Here is a 20585-nt window from a genome sequence, read left to right on the forward strand (position 1 = left end):
CTCTATCCAGAAAGAAAACGAATCAAAGCCAAAGGAATTTTTGTATTCCACGTCTGGCGTCTTGCTGCTTATTAGCCACACAGGAAGGGGCCTCCACAGAGATGCAGCAACATCAGTGAGAAAAGGCAAATATCTCGCCTTTCCTGCAAACAATGCCACTTGCAGGCTATTGTTCCCCTATCAGCCTCCCTGAGGAGCAGATCCCGAGCCCTTGCCGTGCTGGGGCTGCAGGTAAACCCAGCCGCCCTCGCGCATCCCATTTGTCATTCCCCGAGCCCTGTTTGCTCCCGCACCGGGACAGCAGCGCCGGGGCTGTTTCGCCTCCGGGTCCCCCGGGACGAGGAGCTCTTTAATGATGATGTACGGCTTCCTTCAAAGGGTCAATTGCTGGCCAGGACCTCTCCAATCGCAGATCCCTCGGAGCTGTGTACCTGGGCACAGATGCTGCTTTGCTCCATGCCTCCTCGCATGAGGAGCAGACCCCCTCTTGCCGTCTCCTCCCTTTGGAAAAATAACTGCAAAAAATGATGCCTGTGGACCGATTCTGGAAATTTTCATCCGTCTCTGTTTTATTGTGAAACCCAAATCATCTCATGCTCATCCTGCTGCTCCCTGGTGCTGTGCTCTGCGCACATCTCCCTCTGACATGGGGGGAGATGATGTATCTCGCTTGTCCCGCCTGGGTTTCTGGATTTTGTAATCCTCGCTGACTCTTTAAAGCGTGTTTTATTCATGGCAGCCTTTAGGACTGCCTCTGGCAGGCCTCCCTCGAGTGGTGCAAACTTTATTGCATCTCTCCTCCAGCAGCCTGTAAACTGCAGCACCCAGGGGTAGCTGGAGGTTGATATTCCCTATCGGAAGCGATTTTCTGTCTTTTCCCTGCTTTCCCGCAAGGGCTTCTTGCTGCCATCCTAAAAACAAACACAGGGCACAGCAAAATTCATCAGGATCAGGGTTTTTTCCCAAATGAGCCATCACCAGGCTGTCCTGTTCCTAAACATCCCCATATTCTGTGTTTGCTCCTTCAGCCGGATGCTTTGGTGCTTTGGTGCTGATCCCTCTTGTTTTTCCAGGAGAGGGGGATTTCTCCTCAATCCTGGCCATCTGAGAAGGGGATTTCTCCCTTATCCTGGCCATAAGGGCAGCAGATCCTTTCAGTGCTTGGTGGGGAATCACATTAGGAGGGCAAATGCTGCAATTCAAGGCCCGGGGTTGATTCCTGGGGGTGAATTTTGCCCGCACCACAGGAGGATGTGACCGGTGCTGCTCGTGCCACGTGCCAGCCACAAACCCTCTCCCCGTGGTGCTCCCACTGCAGATTTTCAGCCTCGCAGTCTGTGGGCGTTGAAGGCGTCAATAAGGAGCGTTTTCAGCTGCTTTGTGGCACGGCTGCACTGCAGAGAAAGGGGCTGGGCAGCCCAGGGGTTCGGGCTCTGGATCTTAGAGCAACCAGCAGAGAAACGGCCCCGTTTGATGTGGGATCATTCCCTGGCTGTATCCCTGCTCTAACACTCCCAGGAGTGCTGTGTGATGGATTTCAGGTGGGTTTGGCTCCCCCGGGCTGGGTTTGGGATCCAGGGCTGTGTGTGCCTCCAGCAGGGACAGCACAGCCCAAGAGCCTCACACTGCACTGAGCGCCCATCCCCTGATCCTTCCCACAGCCACAAAAATTCCGGCAGGGATCTGCCTCTTCCCCCTGGGTGTCTGCAGGACAGGCTCAGGACAGGCTGTAAGGGAGCTGCAATGATCTGGGGGTGCTCCCCTTCCCAGGAAAGATCCGTGGCAAGGAAACAAAGCGTCCACATGCAAATCCACGCTGTCATTTCCTCTGCCGGTTTCCTTGGGGTTTGGCTTGACTCTCTTCCAAGGGCTCTTCCTTCTCCCTGCTCTGCTTCCCTCTGAGTGGTCTCGGTTCCCTTTGTTTGCAGATCCCCTCCTTGAGAGGAGCCCTTTTCATAAACTTGTGGGTTTTTTGTCACTTAAACACCTCCCTGACTTCAAAGGCCGGGAACAGCACTTGGCTCTGCGGCTCCCAGCCCCCCTGCGCCCACCATTTCCCCCCATCCATTGTCCTGCCAGGGAAGGATTATTAAATTGTTGATGGAGCTGAACAATGGTTTTGTTCAAAGGCAGACATGCGAACGCCACTTCTTTTCTCCTTGACACAAGAGCTTTAATACCCGGGAACAATGAGAGGCAGCCACCAAGGAGCAAACACTGGAGAGGACTCACAAAGCCAGGCTGGGATTCCCAAATCCCTGTGTGCATGAACTGGTGCTCCTTGGAGTGCTGTAGGTGAGGTGAGAGGCCTGGCCGTGCTGAAAATTAATTAAAAATAATCCAATTATTGCCTGTTAATTCTGGCTTGTGTGATTAGGACATGAGCAGCGGGTGGGAGAGGACCACCCTTTGCACAGAATTACGGAATTAAGGTTGGAAATCTGAGATCATCATGTCCAACCATTCCCCCAGCAGTGCCAAGACCACCACTAACCCCTGTCCCCAAGTGCCACATCCACACGTGAGACAGTGTCCACAGGGGTCTGAGGATGAGGGAAGAGACGAGGCTCTGACTCCATGTTTCAGAAGGCCTGATTTATTATTTTATGATATATATTACATTAAAACTATACTAAAAGAATAGAAGAAAGAATTTCATCAGAAGGTCAGCTAAGAACAGAAAAAGAAAAATAATAACAAAAGCTTGTGGCTCGACAGAGAGTCCGAGCCAGCTGACTGATTGGCCATTAATAAAAAACAAGTCTATGAGATCAATCACAGATGCACCTGTTGCATTCCACAGCAGCATTTTGCATTTTTTTTTTTTGCATTTTGCTCCTGAAGCCTCTCAGCTTCTCAGGAGGAAAATTCTTAAAGAAAAGATTTTTCACAAAATATCATAGCTACACACATGGCTTTGAAATCCCTTCAGGGTGGCTCCACCACTGCCCTGCACAGCTCTGACCATCCCTGTGGGATGAAATGTTCCCTGATGTCCAGCTTGAAGCTCTCCTGCTGCAGCTCGAGCCCACTCATCCTGGGAGCAGCTCCTGATTTCCTCTCGTGTCAGGAGTTGTGCAGAGCCACAAAGTGTCCCCTGAACCTCCTTTTCCCCATCTGAGCCCCTTTCCCAGCCCCTCCCTGGCTGGTGCTCCCATTCCCAGCACAGCTCTGGCACTCGGGGCGCGCCGGGCACACACAAGGAGCAGCAGGAAAAGGAGGAGGGGGTCAGGATGTGATCCCTGGCTCCAGCCAGGCTGTGCCTCTGGAGCAGCTCTGCAGTGAGGATCCTGCCCTGCACAGCCTCAGCTCTGACATTTTGTGCTGCACAGGCTCCTTTCTGATGCCTTATCGCCTTAGCTGCTTTCCAGCACCACAGCTTCAATTTTCCATGCTGGGTTCCCCTCAGGTTGATTTCTCTTTCTGTTTTTCATGAGGTTTAGCCAAGCTGTTCCAGCTAGTTTCGGAGAACAAGCTGTGCTGCCTCAGCCCTGCTAACAAAGTGATTATGAAAATTTCCTTTCAAGATCCATTAGCTTAACCACGCTTTGGGAGGGAGGGCTGGGATTTGGCATGGGAGCTGCCAGCGGTGTTTGGGGGCTGCTTGTCCCAAAATGTGCTCTGAATGCACCTCAGAACACATCCCTGGGGAGCTGTGCCCACACTGCCCTGTGTGGCCTTCACACAACAGCATTCCCAGGGTTTATCCATCGGGGAATGGATTCCAACTGACACAGGAGGTTTAGATTGGATATTAGGGAAAAAATCTTTCCTTGTGAAGGTGGTGATGCCCTGAGCTTGCCCAGAGCAGCTGTGGCTGCCCCTGGATCCCTGGCAGTGCCCAAGGCCAGGTTGGACAGGGTATGGAGCAGCCTGGGACAGTGGAAGATGTCCTTCACCCCACCCCAAAAATGCCACCCTGTCCTGGTGACATCTCCCACCAGGGATGGGGGGACAGGGACGGGACACAGTGCAGGGTCTGTGCCCTGCTGGTTCATTAATTCCAGCAAAATTCCAACCCTGCCTGAGTGGGCAAAGCATCAGACTTGAGAAGAAATGAGCCCAGGGGTGCCCAGGGGTGCCCAAGGAGGCCGTGGGCACCTGGCCTGGATCACAACCAGTGTGGCAGCAGGAGCAGGGCAGGGCCTGTCCCCTGTGCTGGCACTGCTGGGGCACCTCGAGGGCTGTGTCCTGTTCCGGGCCCTCATGGCCAGAGAGCCCTGCAGGGGCTGGAGCGTGTCCAGGGCAGGGAACGGAGCTGGGAAGGGGCTGGAGCCCCAGGAGGGGCTGAGGGAGCTGGGAAGGGGCTCAGCCTGGAGCAAAGGAGGCTCAGGGGCCCTTGTGGCTCTGCACAGCTCCTGACAGGAGGGCACAGCCGGGGGGTCGGGCTGTGCTCCAGGGAACAGGGACAGGAGCAGAGGGAACGGCCTCAGGCTGGGCCAGGGCAGGCCCAGGGTGGGCACAGCAGGAATTTCCCCATGGAAAGGGGGCTCGGGGATTGGGAGGGGCTGCCCAGAGGGGTTTGGAGTGCCCATCCCTGGAGGTGTCCAGGAAGGGCTGGAGGTGGCACTGAGTGCTCTGGGCTGGGGACGAGGTGAGGATCAGGCACGGTTTGGACTCCATGATCCTGGAGGGCTTTTCCAACCTCAGTGATCCTGGGATTCCATGGGAGACCTGCTCTGGGGGTTCTGTGAGATGGAACCACTCTGAAGTGCCACCCCCAAGGCCTTTCCTTGTCTCACTCCCAGGCTGTGACAGTGCCCAGGTCCCCCTGGAGCAGATCTGTCCCCACATCCCCCATGCCTGGCACACTTTGGGGTCCCTCACTGCCTCCCCAGTCCCAGCCAGCACACAGGGACTCTTCCTTTATCTCTTCTCCCTCTGATTGTCCTTCCCAGGGCCTGTTCTCCCTTCTCCTGCCCTTCCTGGCGCGCTGGCAGAGCTGCCTCAAGCTCCAGTGCCCTCGGTGATGAGCTGCTGGCAGCCAGGGCAGCAGGCTGCAGCTTTAATTAAATGATAAGGGCAGAGCCCCGGAAGTGGGTAGATAAGTGCACTGGTGTCTGCCACCACACTTGCCCAGGCTCTTTCTAATTAGCTTTGAGGAGCTCTGGAGAGGCAGATTAACCCTTGCAGGTGCTGGGATGCAGCAGGAGAAGGGTGCCCAGGCCAGCCCCAGGGATGCCAGGCTGGAATGCCATGGTTTGGGTGGGATGGGGCTGCAGGGGACCCTCTGTGCTGCCCCCAGCCCGGGGCAGAGGGGACAGGTCAGGGAGGATCAGAGCTGGCCTCTCACAGGCTCAGGCACTTTCAGAGCTCAGGGATTATGTGCTTTGCTCCTTCTGGAAGGAGCATTGCTGCTGTGCCATGTCCCTGCTGGCTGGGGGGACTGTCCCCAGCCCCACAGGGCACAGTCTTGCCATGGCTCAGCTCTCCAGCCCCTCTGGGACCATGACCAGGGATTCTCTGAGAACTGGTGACCCGGGGACACAGGGTAAGAGAACAATTGTGTGTCACCAAGCCCTGATAAAATGGACTGGCAGCTCCCCAGGACCTGGTGCCACCAGGGCCACTCCCCGTCCCTCACCCAGGTGCAGCTGACAGTGAAGCACACCAGAGGGCTGGGAAGGGCCCCTGGGCTGTGGGCACGGTGTCACCAGGGCAGTGAGTGCTCAGAGTGGCACTGGTGACACTGCTCCTGCTGGCATGGCCCCTTGTGGTCACCCTGGCTGGCAGCACAGGGCACCCAGAGTGTGCCAGGGAGCTCTGGGGTGGGCACTCCTGTGTCCCCTGGGAGCTCTGGGGTGGGCACTCCTGTGTCCCCTGGGAGCCTGGCATGGGCACTCCTGTGTCCCCAAGGAACTTTGGGACAACCATTCCTGTGTCCCCAAGGAGCTCTGGGACAGCCCATGAGGACAGCTCATGGGACAGCTCCCATGTCCCCAGGGAGCTCTAGGGTGGCCATTCCCTGTCCCTAAGGAACTTTGGGAGAGCCATTCTCATGTCCCCAAGGAGCTCTGGGGTGGCCATTCCTGTGTCCATAGGGATCTCTGCCAATCTCATGTCCCCACGGAGCTCTGCCATTCCTGTGTCCCCAAGGAGCTCTGGGAGAGCCATGCCCATGTCCCCAGGGAACTCTGTCATTCCTGTGTCCCCAAGGAGCTCTGGGGTGGGCACTCGCATGTCCCCAGGGAGCTCTAGGGTGGCCATTCCGTGTCCCCAAGGAGCTCTGTGACAGCCATTCCCATATCCCCAAGGAACTCTGGGGTGGCCATTCCATGTCCCCAGGGAGCTGTGTGACAGCCATTCCCTGTCCCCAGGGAGCCCCTGCCTGCAGGGGGACGGGCCATCCCCAGCCCCCCAGGGGCAGAATCGCCATCAGCAGAGCAGGTGGGGTTGGGGAATGCAAGCAGGAGCAATCAGGAGGGATTTGGCCAGCAGGAATGTGCATCCAAGGCATGCATGAGCTGGCAGCCCCGGGGCGGCAGGTGCTGCTCCCTCCCCTGGGATTTCCATCATTAACCCTGAGCTCCCCTGTCCCAGCTCCTGGGGCAGGGAGGGCAGGAGCTCCACTGCCCCATATTCCATGGTTTTAGGGCCTTTGTGTGTCCCTAAAGGAACCTCAGGTGCTGCTGCTCCCTCCCCTGGGATTTCCATCATTAACCCTGAGCTCCCCCTGTCCCAGCTCCTGGGGCAGGGAGGGAAGGAGGGCAGGAGCTCCACTGCCCATATTCCATGGTTTTAGGGCCTTTGTGTGTCCCTAAAGGAACCTCAGGTGCTGTTGTTCCCCTGGGTGCTGCAGGAGCCAGTGCTGGAACAGGGTTTGGTTGTTCCATGGATTGGGTTAGACTCCCCAGCGTTTCTGGTGGATATTTGTGGAATGCCCCTGGTCTGTAGGTTGGGATGTGAATGGATCCAGGGTTTCACTCTGCAGCTGGGTTGTGTTGTTTCATGCACGGTGAGTGAGGGGATTGCCCAGCAATGCTCATTCTGTGCCTTTCCTTTTGGCTGCTGTGAGTTTTAGCTGCAGGGACCTGATTTTTCATAGAGGGCGTGTGCCAGGTACCAAATATTCTGAGAAGTGCCAGTGAAATGTGCCCAGATATTTTATTTCTGGAAAGATAAAGAGAAAATTGCTGTTTCTTCTCATTAGGAGAGCAACACCCTCCATCCTCCAGCCCCTTTTTATTTAGAGGAGGAGTTTTCTGTGATCTCTTGACCCTTTCCTTGTACCCTCCCCAGTTTCTGGAGCAGAGTCTCAGTGGCAAATCAGCTCGTTCCCTGTTAAACCTCCCAGGGGCTCTGTCCTCTCCCTGGAAGCCACAAAGGGACCCCAGGGGAAATATTTCCCTCCAGAGTGAGACTCTGCTCTGCATCAGGAAGCAGGAGGAGAATTAAGGCTGCCTGGACAATCCTAATTTTGGCATTTCCTAACCTTTGGACCCTGTAATCCTATTTAGGTGCTTCTTAACATAATTATTCAGCAGTTTAATGGAATAATTCTGCTTTTTATAGTCCAGTGAAGGTTGAAGCCCCTCTGTGCCGGGGTAGGAGATCATGGGGGTGGCACCACAACCACAAAATCTGTTACAGGGGGGTTGAATTTGTTTTGCTGGGTGTCACAGGGAAGCTGTGGGGTGATGGGGATTTTGGGAGCCCTCAGTGTGTTCTGAGCCCTGCAGGGACATTCTCAGTGTCTGGGAACATCCATCTGGGTGCTCTGCCTGCCGTTGCTGTGGCGATGTGGCCGCTGTGACTGCAGCAGGGAGGCGGCTCCTCCTGCACACACGGGAAACACAACCCTGAGAATGGGGAAAAAAGGGAAAACACATCCCTGGGAATGGGGAAAAAAGGAAAAATACATCCCTGGGAATGGGGAAAACACATCCCCTGGGAGTGAGGGAATGGAAACAGATCCCCTGGGACTGGGGAAAAGGAAGGACACATCCCCTGGGAATGGGAAAAAAGGGAAAACACATCCCTGGGAATGGGGAAAAAAGGGAAAATACATCCCTGGGCATGGGGAAAAAAGGGAAAACACATCCCTGGGAATGGGGAAAAAAGGGAAAATACATCCTTGGGCATGGGGAAAACACATCCCCTGGGAGTGAGGGAATGGAAACAGATCCCCTGGGGAGTGGGGAAAAGGAAGGACAAATCCCCTGGCAATGGGAAAAAAGGGAAAACACATCCCTGGGAATGGGGAAAAGAGAAACAGATCCCCTGGGAACAGGGGAAAAGGGAAAATACATCCCCTGGGAATAGGGAAAAAAGGGAAAATACATCCTCTGGGAATGGGGAAAACACATTCCCTGGGAATGGAGAAAAGGGAAAACACATTCCCTGGGAATGGGGACAAGGAAGAACAGATCCCCTGGGGGTGGGGAAAGGGAAACACATCCTCTGGGAACAGGGAAAAAGGGGAAAACACATCCCCTGGGAGTGGGGATAAAGGGAAAACACATCCCCTGGGAACAGGGAAAGCACATCCCCTGGGAATGGGGAAAAAGGAAAACACATTCCCTGGGAATGGGGAAAAGGGAAAACACATCCCCTGCGAATGGGGACTGGAAACACATCCCCTGGGAATGGGGAAAAAGGGAAACGCATTCCCTAGGAGTGGGGAGAAGGAAGAACACATCCCCTGGGAGCCAGACAAGGGAAGAACACATCCCCTGGGATCTGGGAAAAGGAAGAACATCCCCTGGGAGCCAGGCAAAGCTCCCCAGCCCCAGCTGTGCTGCAATGCCGAGCCGGGTGGGTCCATCTGTCCCCATCCCTTCCTGGCCGTGCTGGGCTGCCCTCGGCAGGGGCTGGGAAGGCGTTTGCAGCTCCGGAGTGCCGGGCTGTCCCGCAGGGGCTGGGGCTGATCCGGGCGTGCAGAGCCCGTTCCCTTCGGGCCGAGCCGAGCTGTGTGTGCTGCCCAGCACAGGGGCAGAGCAGCGGGGCTGGAGGGGCCGGGGGATGCCGGGGCTGTTCCATCTCCTGGAGCGCATGAGAAGCCTGTGCGTGCCCGGCAGCTCCGGGGATGTGTGGAACAGCGGGTGCTGCTCGTTCCCTCCCCGGGAGCTCGAGGTGCGGCTCGGAGCCGCAGTCACCCCGCGGTGGGCAGTGCCGGGTCGGGCTCCCATAGCGGGAGCCATCTGGAGCGAGGGTGGGAACCTTGGGCGGCCATCTGGCTGGGTGTTGTAGTGCTAGGAGCGGTCCCCCAGCCGTCTGCCTGGGTGATGAGGGGCTGGGAGCGGTCCCGCAGCCGGGGAGGGTGCGGGGGGGAGCCCGGGGCTGCGGGAGCTGCTCCCGGCTCCGAGCCCTCCGTGCCCAAACATCCCCGCCCCAGCAGCTCTGCAGGGCACATTGCTGAGCTCTGGGCTCGTCCTCACGGGAATATGGGCCAGAAATGGGTGAGGAGCTGCGGGAGGGATTCTGCATCCAAAGGTGATGGCGATCAGCCAGGGAGGGATTGTCCCGCTCCAGGGCTGGGGCCCTTCGGGTGGCACAACATCAGAGCCCCAAAGCTGTTCCAGATGCCCAAAGGAGGGGCCGGGCTGGGGAAGGCTCTGCAGGGGCCACCCGAGGAGGGCTGAGGGCACTGGGCTGGTTCAGCTGCACAAGGAGCCCAGGGCAGAGCTCAGGGAAGGAGGGAACGGCTGCAGGGGAGCTTTGGGATGGACACCAGGGAAAGGTTCTGCCCCAGAGGGTGCTGGCACTGCCCAGGCTGCCCAGGGAATGGGCACGGCCCCGAGGCTGCCGGAGCTCCAGGAGCCCTTGGGCACCAGGGATGCACAGGGGGCACTGCTGGGGGGTCTGGAGCTGGACTGATGATCCTTTTGGGTCCCTTCAGCCCAGAATATTCCCTGATTCCCTGCTGGGATAATGCACTGGCTGTGCCTCCCTGATTTGGAGACTGTGAAGGGGCACCTTGTCTGTGAGCTTGTGAAGGAGATCCTGGCTCCAGAGCCACCTGCAGCACAGCTCCCCTCTCCCTACAGCCCTGGCAAGGGGAAAACGTGCTGGGAATGAGGCACAGAGCTGCCACAGGCCTGTTCCCTGCAGGAAACTCCTGCTGGGATGGGATGGGATGGGATGGGATGGGATGGGATGGGATGGGATGGGATGGGATGGGATGGGATATCAATGGGATAGGATAGGATAGGATAGGATAGGATAGGATAGGATAGGATAGGATAGGATAGGATAGGATAGGATAGGATAGCAATGGGATAGGATAGCAATGGGATAGGATAGGATGGGATTCTATTCATGGGATGGAACAGGATAGCATAGCAATGGGGCTAGCCGGTGTAAGAACATGGCATGTCGGGCTGCACAATCCCAGCTGTTCCTAAGGGTGTCTGAGCAGGGAGCAGCAGCACCGGTGCCTGGAGGAAGCAGCTCAGCAGGGAAGTGGTGTCTGGAGGGAGCAGTGTGTAAAACATGGAGCCTGGAGGAGATGGCTCACTGCAGCAGGGCTGCCTGCAGGGAAGGCAGCAGCAGGGGGGGCAGCACCTGGAGGCAGCAGCAGCACAGAACATGGCACCTGCAGGGGGACCCGTACCTGGAGGCAGCAGCGCCGTGGGGATGGCATTTCCCAGGAATGGCACTGCAGGGAATGGCACCTGGAGGGAGCAGCACCATAGGAGAGCTGTGCCTTCGGGAGTGCGCCGTGGGGGACACACACCTGGGGGAACACACCTGGGGAGGACACACCTGGGGGGGACACACCTGGGGGAACACACCTGGGGGAACACACCTGGGGAGGACACACCTGGGGAGGACACACCTGGGGAGGACACACCTGGGGGGAGTGGCGCTGTGGGAGAGTGGTGGCACCTGTGGAGAATGTTGGCACCAGCAGCTCTGCCATGGGCAGCAGGGAGCAGCATTCCTGGGAATGGTTCCTGGAGGAGCCATGGTGCAGGAGAACAGCACCAGGAATGGTGAAATAGGGAATGGTGCTGACTGTCAGGAGCTGTGGGGTGGGAAGGGAGTCCTTGTTGCACAGGGAGGGGGGACAGTGCTGCTGGGAGGTGATGCCAGACACCCCAGAGGGGTCTGCAGAGCCCTGAGGGCCAGGAATGGGAGAGGAGGCATTCCCAGATGGCCAGGCTGCCTCTCCTGGGAGCCCTGCCCCTTTCCCTGGCTCAGGACAGACCTCTGGAACCCCTGGCAGCCCAGGGTGCAGCGTGGGCCCTGTCTGTCCCTCTGTCCCCAGGGCCAGCACAGGTCAGGGCTCTGGAGCTCTGCTTTTGGGGCAGCTGGCTAGATGAGTTCTCCCCAGGGAGGGAAGAAGGCTTGTTCTGATCCCAGCTCTGTGAAAGCATCTGGTTTTCCTCCCAGCTGCTCTCCCCACACTCCCCTTCCCCATTTCCCCACACCACTGAGCCTTTCCAGTCCCTCCTGGCATGCTGTGCTTCCCTTTCCTGGGCTTCTCTGCATCCTCTGCCCCGCTCTGCTCTGTCACAGCCCCTCTGCCTCCCCTCCCAGAGCTGCTCCAGCACTTCCCCTCCCTTCCAAGGCTTCTCCTGTGCCGCATCATCCATCCCTGCTCTCCCTGCACTGACGCAAGTGGAAGACACAGGAAGACCAAACCAGGCTGGGGATAAAAACCAGGCTGGCGCAAAAAACGTGCTGGGGGCTGGCTCAGCCTCTGCTGGGAGCTCCCAGGCTTGCAGAGGGTGAGGGAACCTCCGCCCATCTCCTGCAGGAGATGGAAGCACTGCTGGCTGAGGCTGCTGCTTTTGTGTTGTCCCCAAAGCGCCCCAGAGCTGTGCTGGGATCCCCCAGTAAGGTTTGGAGGAGCTCTGTGACAGGATGAGCTCCTGCCCTAGGTGGGGACAGAGGGAGACAGCAGTAATTAGCAGCAGCACCAATTTGTGCCTCTTTCCAGAGGAGCCAACCTGGTATCTCTGAGGGTGTCCTGGTGTAAAACCCCAATGGTGCGCCCCAAGAAACCAAAGGGATCCAACTTTTCCTGCCCTGGGTTCCTCACTGAGGAGGAAAACACCCTGAGGCTGCTGATGAGGGGGTGCCAGAGAGAGGCAAAGCTGCAGGAAAGGGGGGAGTCAGGAGGATGTGAGGGCTGTGAATGCCCAGGCAACCTCTTCCCTGCCTGGGAAGCACAGTCTGGTGGCCTGGAATAACCAGGATGGGCCAAAGCTCAGGAAAACACAGCAGTTGCACAGAGCTTTACTGGGTGTGACCAGGACACCCTGATACCAGAGAGGACGTGGCCATCCTCTTCAGCCCTGGGAATGTTGTCACATTCCATGGCCTCAGAGGCACAAAAGTGCATTATGGGTGGAGGAGGGATCAGAAATCCCGAGCACCCTTTGTGCACCCCGAGGTGAGGGGCCTGCCTCCTCTCCACCCCACAAAACTGGGGAAAATCCATGGACAGAATTCCCACCGAGGAGGGATTTGTGCTTGCCTGGTGGCACACTGGAGTCCCTGAGCCACCAGCATGTGCTGGGAATTAGGCCATGGGGTCGTGTTTTCCCTCAGTCCCAGCTATTCAGGAACTGCACCCTGCCCCGTTCCGGGCTCATGGCACAGAATCCGCTCTGCCAGCGAGGGGACAACGCTGGAAAAAGGCTCCAGTGCCAGGAGCAGACAATGGGTAGAGCAGAATAAAAGACCCTGAACACAGCGTTCCTGCTTGATCCTGCCATTCCCAAGCTGCTGCTGGCACCAGGACATCTCCGTAGCTTTGTTCCCTGCAGAGGTGGATTTTATTTCAGTCCTGCCAGTCCCCTCTGTGGGCTCGGCAAAGCTCCATCTGCCCCAGGAAGAGAGGATGGCTCCCATCCACTCCCCTGGGAGCACAGAGCACCAGGGCCTCTCTGAGAGAGGAAAGGACGTCCAGGAGGAAACCTGGTGAGGAAAGGATGGCGATAATTCCATGTGGACACGAGGGAGAGACCACAGAACATGACCTCAAAGTGCCCAAGGCTTTGCTTGGCCACTGGAGCATCCTGTGGTCCTGACAGGAAAACCTGATAGATTCTCTTGGGTTCAGATTCCGTTCTCTGCTTGCCCAGAGCAGGGATGGAAACAGAGCCCTTGTGCCTCTGGTTGTGTATCTCATGTGGGAGAGAGAATTGAGGCGATTCCCCAGGAAACAGGGCACTGGTGCATGGCCAGCCCCGAGGACGTGCCCTGCCAAGCTGCGCTCCTGTGCTGCCCGTGCCCTGCCGTGTCCCCTGGGCTGCTTTTGTGCTGCTGCTGCTGCTTCTTGTCCCCGCCGTGTGAGCATGGCTGTCCCCGCGCCGCGAGCAGGGCCAGCAACCTGAGGGATGGATCTGGGTGGGGTGTCTGTGTGTCCATGTGTATGTGTCTGTGTGTACGTGTCCATGTGTGTATCCATGTGTGTGTCCATGAGTGTGTATTCGTGTGTGTATTCATGTGTGTGTATCCATATGTGTATCCATGTGTGTATCCGTGTGTGTGTGTATCCATGTGTGTGTCCATGTGTGTATCCGTGTGTGTGTGTATCCATGTGTGTGTCCATGTGTGGGTCTGTGTGTGTGTCCGTGTGTGTATCCATGTGTGTATCCGTGTGTGTGTATCCATGTGTATCCATGTGTGTATCCGTGTGTGTGTATCCATGTGTGTATCCATGTGTGTATCCGTGTGTGTGTATCCATGTGTGTGTCCATGTGTGGGTCTGTGTGTGTGTCCCTGTGTGTATCCATGTATGTGTGTGTGTCCATGTGTGTGTCCATGTGTGTGTATCCCTGTGTGTGTATCCGTGTGTGTGTCCATGTGTGTGTATCCACGTGGGTATCCACGCGTGTGTATCCATGTGTGTGCATCTCTGTGTGCATCTCTGTGTGCATCCAGGTGTGTGTATCCCTGCATGTGTGTCCATGTGTGTGTCCATGTGTATATATCCATGTGTGTGTCCATGTGTGTGTATCCCTGAATGTGTCCATGTGTGTGTGTCCATGTATGTCCATGCGTATATCCATGTGTGTATCCCTGTGTATATATCCATGCGTGTGTCCATGTGTGTATCCCTGAATGTGTCCATGTGTGTGTGTCCATGTATGTCCATGCGTATATCCATGTGTGTATCCCTGTGTGTGTGCACAGCCCCAACCCCTCCATGTGCCCGAGTTTCTGGTGTCACCATCCAGGTGGCTCCCAGTGTCCCCGTGTGAGTCCTCCCAGGGATGCTGGGCTCCAGGGAGGATCAGGATGAAGCTGGAGCCAGGAACGAGGGAGGAGCAGCAGTGGCTGAGCGGCCTCAGGAGGCTGGAGCAGGGCCAGGAGAGGCCGAGGAGGCAGTGGGGACCAGGGGACAGGGGTGTCAGAGGCTGCAGGGGGTGTGGAGGCCGGGGCTGTGCACTGATGTGACGCTGTCGTCCTTTTTCTGCCCCTCATCAGAGTCCCCTGAGCGGAGCAGGCTGTGAAGGGGGGCTGCCATCAGGTATGTCCGTGTGCCTCCTGCCAGGATGTCCCAGCTGCCAGGGGGAGCTCCCGTGGGTGCCAGGGATGCAGTGTGGGCACAGGCCCCAGCCCCCAGCTGAGGGTTTGGGGAGCGTCACTGGGGGCTGGTTTAGGGCAAGATGTGCTCACACCATGGTTGGCTGCTGATTTTGCCCCTTCGTCCATGGTGGTGTCAAGCATTCCCAGCATTGTCTGGAGCCTTCTCCTGCATCCTGTGTGTGAAAGCTGTGCCAGGGTGACTCGGGTGTGTGGCAGTCCCAAACTGGTGGCAGCAGGGAGCATTGGCCAGGGCAGAAACCCCACTGTGGTGCTCTGGTTTGCTTCTTCCCCAGGCTGAGGGAGCGCCTGTGGGTCCGCCCTGCTTTTGGGATGAGGGAATTGTGTGGACCAATGTGTGTCCCGTGTGAAGGGGGTGCTCCACATGTCTCAAGTCCCCAGAGCTCCTCAGCATCTCCCTCCATCAGTCTGTCAATGCAGAGAGCTCCACAGTGGTGGAGACGTGGAGAGGATTTCTGGGAACCACAGGGACATCTGGAAGTCTGAGCAGCCTCAAGGTCATGAGCAGCACCTGCTTCCACCCCAGCATCAGCACCAGGCTGGATCTGCTTGTGGCAGCAGGCAGTGACGTGTCCTGGGGCACTCTGTGATGTCCCAAATTTGGGCAGAAATCAAGGAATGGCTCGTGACTGGGAGGGCTCTGGGAGGGACACTCAGCTCTGCATGGAGTGCCAAATTCCAACCTCAGAAGCCTCGTGACAGGTGCTGCCTGTGCCAAGGACACCTGGCCAAGGCTCAGGGACACCTGGGGCAGGGGGTGGCTGGTGTGTGAGGACACCAGTATGTGAACTGGTCTAACTGGTGCTCATTGTTCGGCTGTGCCAGGAGCTGTGGTGCCCTGTGGTGCCCTGGGGTGCTGGGCTCCCTCAGGGGCAGGGATTTGGTGCACAGGGCACCTCTGGCATCTCCACAGGGCACCCCACGGCATCTCCAGCCTCTCTCGGGGTGGGCATGGCTTTGCCTCAGTGTGCTTGGGGGTTGCAGGCTCCACAGGAGACCAGGACTTCTGGCTGGAGGGTGCCAGGGGAGGCTGGAATGTGGCCTGGAATGCCTGGTGGGAGCAGGGCAGGGATGCCCAAGGATGCTGCCCAGGACACACGGCTGTGCCTCGGGGCTGAGTTCAGGGCAATTCTGTCTCTGCAAAGTGATGCCATGGGATGCCATTGGTGGTGCCCAATGGGAATTCCTGGAGCTTAGCAGGTTCCAGGTGGTGCCTCACCCTCTGGGATCACAAGCCCGGTATGGCAGCTCATATCCTGCTCTGCAAATCCAAGCTGTGGAGCCTCCCTGTGCAATCCTGGTCTCCTGAGGGGCTCGGGGAGCTCTGCCCTGTGCTCTGCCTCCTGTTTCTCTGTGGCTTTGGGTTTCCCTCCCTGCTCTGCTTTGCTCCCGTTTTTTTGTCTGTGGGTCCAGCTCCTGGGTGTCCATGTGTCCAGTTCCTGGGGTGTCCATTGGTCCACCTCCTGGGTGTCCATGGGTCTGGCTCCCAGGGTATCCATGGGTTCAGCTCCTGGGGTGTCTGTGGGTCTGGCTCCCAGGGTGTCCGTGAGTCCATCTGTCTGTCCCAGAATGGGTAGGACGGAGATGTCCAGTGTCTGCTGCTCATCCCTGCATCCTGAGAGGGGGTTCCAAAGGCGGGGTTCCTGAGGAAGAGTTCCCAAGGCGGGGTTCCCAAGGTGGGGTTCCCGAGGAAGGGTTCCCAAGGTGAGGTTCCCAAGGCAGAGTTCCTGAGGAAGGGTTCCCGAGGAAGGGTTCCCAAGGCAGGGTTCCCAAGGCAGAGTTCCTGAGGAAGGGTTCCTGAGGAAGGGTTCCCAAGGCGGGGTTCCCAAGGCAGAGTTCCTGGGGCGGGGTTCCTGAGGAAGGGTTCCCAAGGCGGGGTTCCCAAGGCGGGGTTCCCAAGGTGGGGTTCCCGAGGAAGGGTTCCCAAGGCAGGGTTCCCAAGGCAGAGTTCCTGAGGAAGGGTTCCTGAGGAAGGGTTCCCAAGGCAGGATTCCCAGGGTGGGGTTCCCAAGGTCAGGTTCCTGAGGCAGGTTTCTGAGGGAGGTTCCTGAGGCTAACATTACTGTCCCTTGTTCCCCGCAGATCTCCGGCCTCTGCCCGATGTAGCCATGACTGGGACCTGCACCCGGGAGTGCACAGAGTTCGGCCACTCCGACACCTGCTGGATGCCTGGCCAGTCCTCCCCCAGCCGCAGGCCCAAGAACGCCCTCAAACTCTCCACTTTTGTGCCTTACCAAGACAGAGGGAGTCAAGAGCAAGTCGGGAACGGCAGCCCCAGACTGTCGGAAGAGCGCAGCACCAAAATGGCCAACCTCCGCCTGCTCCCCACGTACAGTGCCTTCTCCAATAGTAGCCATGAGCCCTGCAAGGACTCTCCCATGGAGGAAATTCCTCTCACCCAGACCTCGGACTTCCAGCCAGCCACCACCCCCTCAGCCCAGACCACCAAGAGGGAGATCTACCTGTGAGGCTGGGCGTGAGGGGCAGGGAGCTGAGGCCAGAGGAACATTTTCCATTTCGATGCTTTATGGCTCCAGCCGCTTCTCCAGGCAGGGGGCTCTGCGGGGAGCAGGGCAGGGCAAGGCAGGGATGAGAGGAGCGCCTTTTTAACCCCCTGTTGCCCGGGGCTGGGGGTGGGTGGGAAGGTGAAAAGCATCCCGATCCCATTGCCGAGCATCCCGAACTGCTGCCGGGGAGGGCTGGGCAGGCTCCTGGTGCGGAGGGCACGGAGAAGGGAGAGAAGGGCTTACGTACCAAAGGTCCACGCAGAGCTGGTGGAGTTCCTGGGGCATAGGACGAGGAGTGTCCCCGAGCACGGGGAGCCAGCTGCCTGTCTCTTTGCTGTAGACTCCTGTAAATACGAATCTTATAGGAATGACATTCAAGTCCTGCCTGATCGCAACTTTTTATTGTCCTTGAAACAAACAAAAAGACATTTAAAGAGAAAACAAAACAAAACAAAATGAGGAAAAAAAAAAAAGCAGACAAAAAAAAAAAAGAGGAAAAACAAAACAAAAAAAAAGAGAAAAAATAACAAACCACAGGGAGCAAGTTCCAGCTTTGAATGGTTTCCTGCGTGGAAGAGCCCCTGGGAGCGCAGCGTCCGGCCCGCACTCGTGTTCTATATTGTAAATAGAGATGTGATCAGTCCCTGAAACAGCAGCTGGGGAGCTGGAGGAGAGGGGCAGCATCCTGGCCGGACTGTAGGGACTTTGCTGTTTTTCAGCCTGGATCTCTTTCTGAACGTTGTCACTGTGCCCACAAGCTGCAGGGTCCCTAGGGACTGCCCGGTGCCATAGGTGGGGGCTGCTTTGGGGGTGGGGGGTCCCGGTGGTGGCCCTGCGCCTGGCGGGCGGAGGAGGGGTGGGGAAGCCCCCAGACAAGGGACCGGCTGGGTCCGGGGAGGGGATGTCCCCAGGAAGGGACCGGCTGGGTCCGGAGAAGCCCTCAGTCCGCCTCTGCTGGCAGGGAGGTCGCCAGCGGCCCCGGCTCTCAGCCCATCGCCTCGGGCCTCCTCCGGGGCAGGGGATGCCCACGAGGCCAGGCTGTGCCGTGCCCTCGACCTCCGTCCCATCCGCCTGTAAAGCCACCATTGCCTTTGTGAGGAGGAGCTTTGTCTCAGGGTCACACCGGGGGCCGCCGAGCCCCTGCCCGCTGGACTCCGCTGCCCTTAGGCCCCAGGGCCACTCTCACGGGGTCCAGCTTTCTCTTCCATTGTCAAAGGTCCACCGGTCTCCCGGCAGGTTCCTGCTGCCCCGGCGTCCTCAGCTCCCGTGCAGGGTCAGAGGAGCCCCTGCCCCTCACAGGGCTTCCTGAGGGGCACCCCTGGCTCTGCCGCTGCTCCCTTGGCAGCGGGGCACAGCCCTGGTTTTGGGGTGCACCCCTGGCCGGAGGGGTCCGGGCGACTCGCGCCTCATTCCTGGGTAGCCCTTCCCCTCCGGGCCGCGGGAGGGGCCGTGCTGCACCCTTGTGCTTCCAGCTCTGGCACCTTCCCGAGGGAGCGAGGCCGGCAGGGCGGCTCTCCTGTGGCTGGCACGGGGCTCTGGGGGCACGGGGACCCCGCAGGGCTGGGGCTATGCCCTGCCATAGCTGTAGTGCCTGCCGGGACCCCCTGCCCAGCCTCTCCCCCAGCTCTGAGCAGCTCCTCTCCCGCATGGGGCGGTGGCACACACAGCCACCTCCCCTCACGGCTCCCTGAGGGCACACGGTGCCAGCCGAGCCCGGGGCACAGAGGAAGGGTGGCAAAAGGGGCCTGCTCGCGCCGCTGCCTCGTGTCCCTCGTGTCCCTCATTTCCCTCGTGCCCTGCCTTCCCCGGGTGGCACCGCTGCCACCCCGCACGGCCCCGGCCCCGGCTGGGAGGAGGCAGGACCCTCCTCCCGCTGCTGCTCCGGGTGGGATCCAGCGGCCCGCACGGCCCGGGGTGCTCCCGGTGGGATCCAGCGGCCTGCCCGGCCTGGCCGGATTTTCCCGGTGGGATCCGGTGGCCTGCCCCGCCCGGCCCGGCCGGGATTCCTGCTCTGCCCTGCGGGGCCGCGCTCCCCCGCTCTGGCTGCCGGAGCAGGTGCCGCTCCTGACCTTGTTTTTATTGTAGCTCTGTAGTTTCAGGGCCAAACTGGGCAGAATGTGCAATTTGGCCGCGCTGGCCACGATCTTTGACTCCACTGCCAACTCGGCTGCTCACGCCTCCCCTGGGCCCAGGCAGTGGCAGTGTCCAGTGCCCCTCTCGGGGACCCCCGGCAGAGCCACATCCGAGGGGGGCTTGTCCAAGACCACCTCATCCCGGCGGGGGGGTCCCTGCCCTGTGCTGGGGTCTCCAGAGGGATCCCTAGGCTGGAATTCCTGTGGCTGGAATTGCTGTGCTGTCTCCTGGAGCGCCTGGCGAGGTCCTCAGTGCGAGCACGGTGTGGAGGGAGGGAGGGGGGAGCGCAGGGGGTCCCCGGGGATGGGGCTGGGGGTGGGCTTGGGGGTGGCTGAGTCCTGTGGGGGTGCACAGAGGGCTGGGGGGGTTTAAGGGGAGCACGGTGGGGTCAGAGTTGGGTGTCTGGGGGTGCAGAGGGCTTGGGGGTCTCAAGGCACTGGGTGGGTGTGAGGGGGGCAATGGGAGCAGGGCCTCAATGGGGTGCCAGGGGTGCAGGGGATGGGTGCCTGGGGAGGAGAGGGTGCCGGCCATCAGTCCTGGGAGAGGGGTCTGAGGGGATTCATCCCGGGGGGAAGCTGCCAGTGTGGCTGGGGATCAGTCCTGGGGGAGGGCAAGGAAGAGGTGCTGTGGGAAGAAGCTCATTTGCACAATTATAAGCCAGAAGGATAAAGCCTCTGTGCGCGTGGGGGGAGGACAGCTCCCCACGGGCTCCAGTCCAGACAAGCACAGGGAGGAGGAGGAGGAGGAGGGTTCACTGTATCTCACACTGCACTAGGACAAGCCAGGGGGAAAACCAAAGGTGGGAGCCAGGGAGCAGGCGGGCTGCGTGGGAAGGATCTAAGCGACCCCTTTGTAGCTCTTCAGTGTTGGTTCTATTTATACGAGATTTCATTTCCTTGCTTGTGATGCCTTGTTTTTTGTACAGTTTTATGTACATGCAGGTGTAGCTTTTCTAAAGGAGAAATCCTATGGCAGAGTAAAGTCCCCCCACTATTTTTCAGATGGTGCCCTATGTCTAAGGCGACGCCTCTTGCTAAGGTTGTACTGCTCAATGTGTGATGCATTTCCCTGTGCGGGGAAGCCTTTGGGCCTTGGGCTTGGTTTTCCCCGGGCGCTGTGAGCACAATTGATTCCCTTGTAACCCTTTCTGTTCGGAGCCGTGAGCATGACACCGTCGTGATGCCCCTTTCTTTCCGTTCTCCCCTGTTCCGTTCGTTTGCTGAGCTGTCAAGATGACCAATTCCATTGTAATTAGCCCTTCCTAAAGCTTTACAATAAAAGTGTGAAAACCCGGCTGCTTCTGGGCCTGGCTGCTCCTTCCCACGCCTCCCCCTGAGCCCCCTCAGGGGAAGAAAGATCTGGGGAGGCTTTGGGATCTGCCTGCCTCCCTGCCCTGCTCTTGGCTCCCTGTTTGCCAGCCTGAGGATGTTCCCGCACAAGGAC

General features: G+C 58.6%; 1 protein-coding gene across 4 annotated transcripts in view; it reads left to right on the forward strand.

Annotated features, from left to right (window-relative positions):
- The window catches only part of PCDH1 (protocadherin 1), a 58464-nt gene extending 39055 nt beyond the window's left edge, over positions 1–19409 (forward strand). For 3 of the 4 annotated variants that reach the window (XM_058035068.1, XM_058035067.1, XM_058035069.1), the window contains exon 5: positions 16585–19409. In XM_058035068.1, the coding sequence (XP_057891051.1) occupies positions 16585–16970 (386 nt within the window). In that variant the 3' untranslated portion in view covers positions 16971–19409. Of the gene's footprint in view, positions 1–14382; positions 14426–16584 lie in introns of all 4 variants that reach the window. The other variant, XM_058035070.1, reaches the window with a different exon arrangement.
- The last annotated feature ends 1176 nt before the right edge of the window (positions 19410–20585 follow it).

This window comes from Melospiza georgiana, chromosome 15, assembly GCF_028018845.1.
Source record: "Melospiza georgiana isolate bMelGeo1 chromosome 15, bMelGeo1.pri, whole genome shotgun sequence".
NCBI classification, from domain to species: domain Eukaryota; kingdom Metazoa; phylum Chordata; class Aves; order Passeriformes; family Passerellidae; genus Melospiza; species Melospiza georgiana.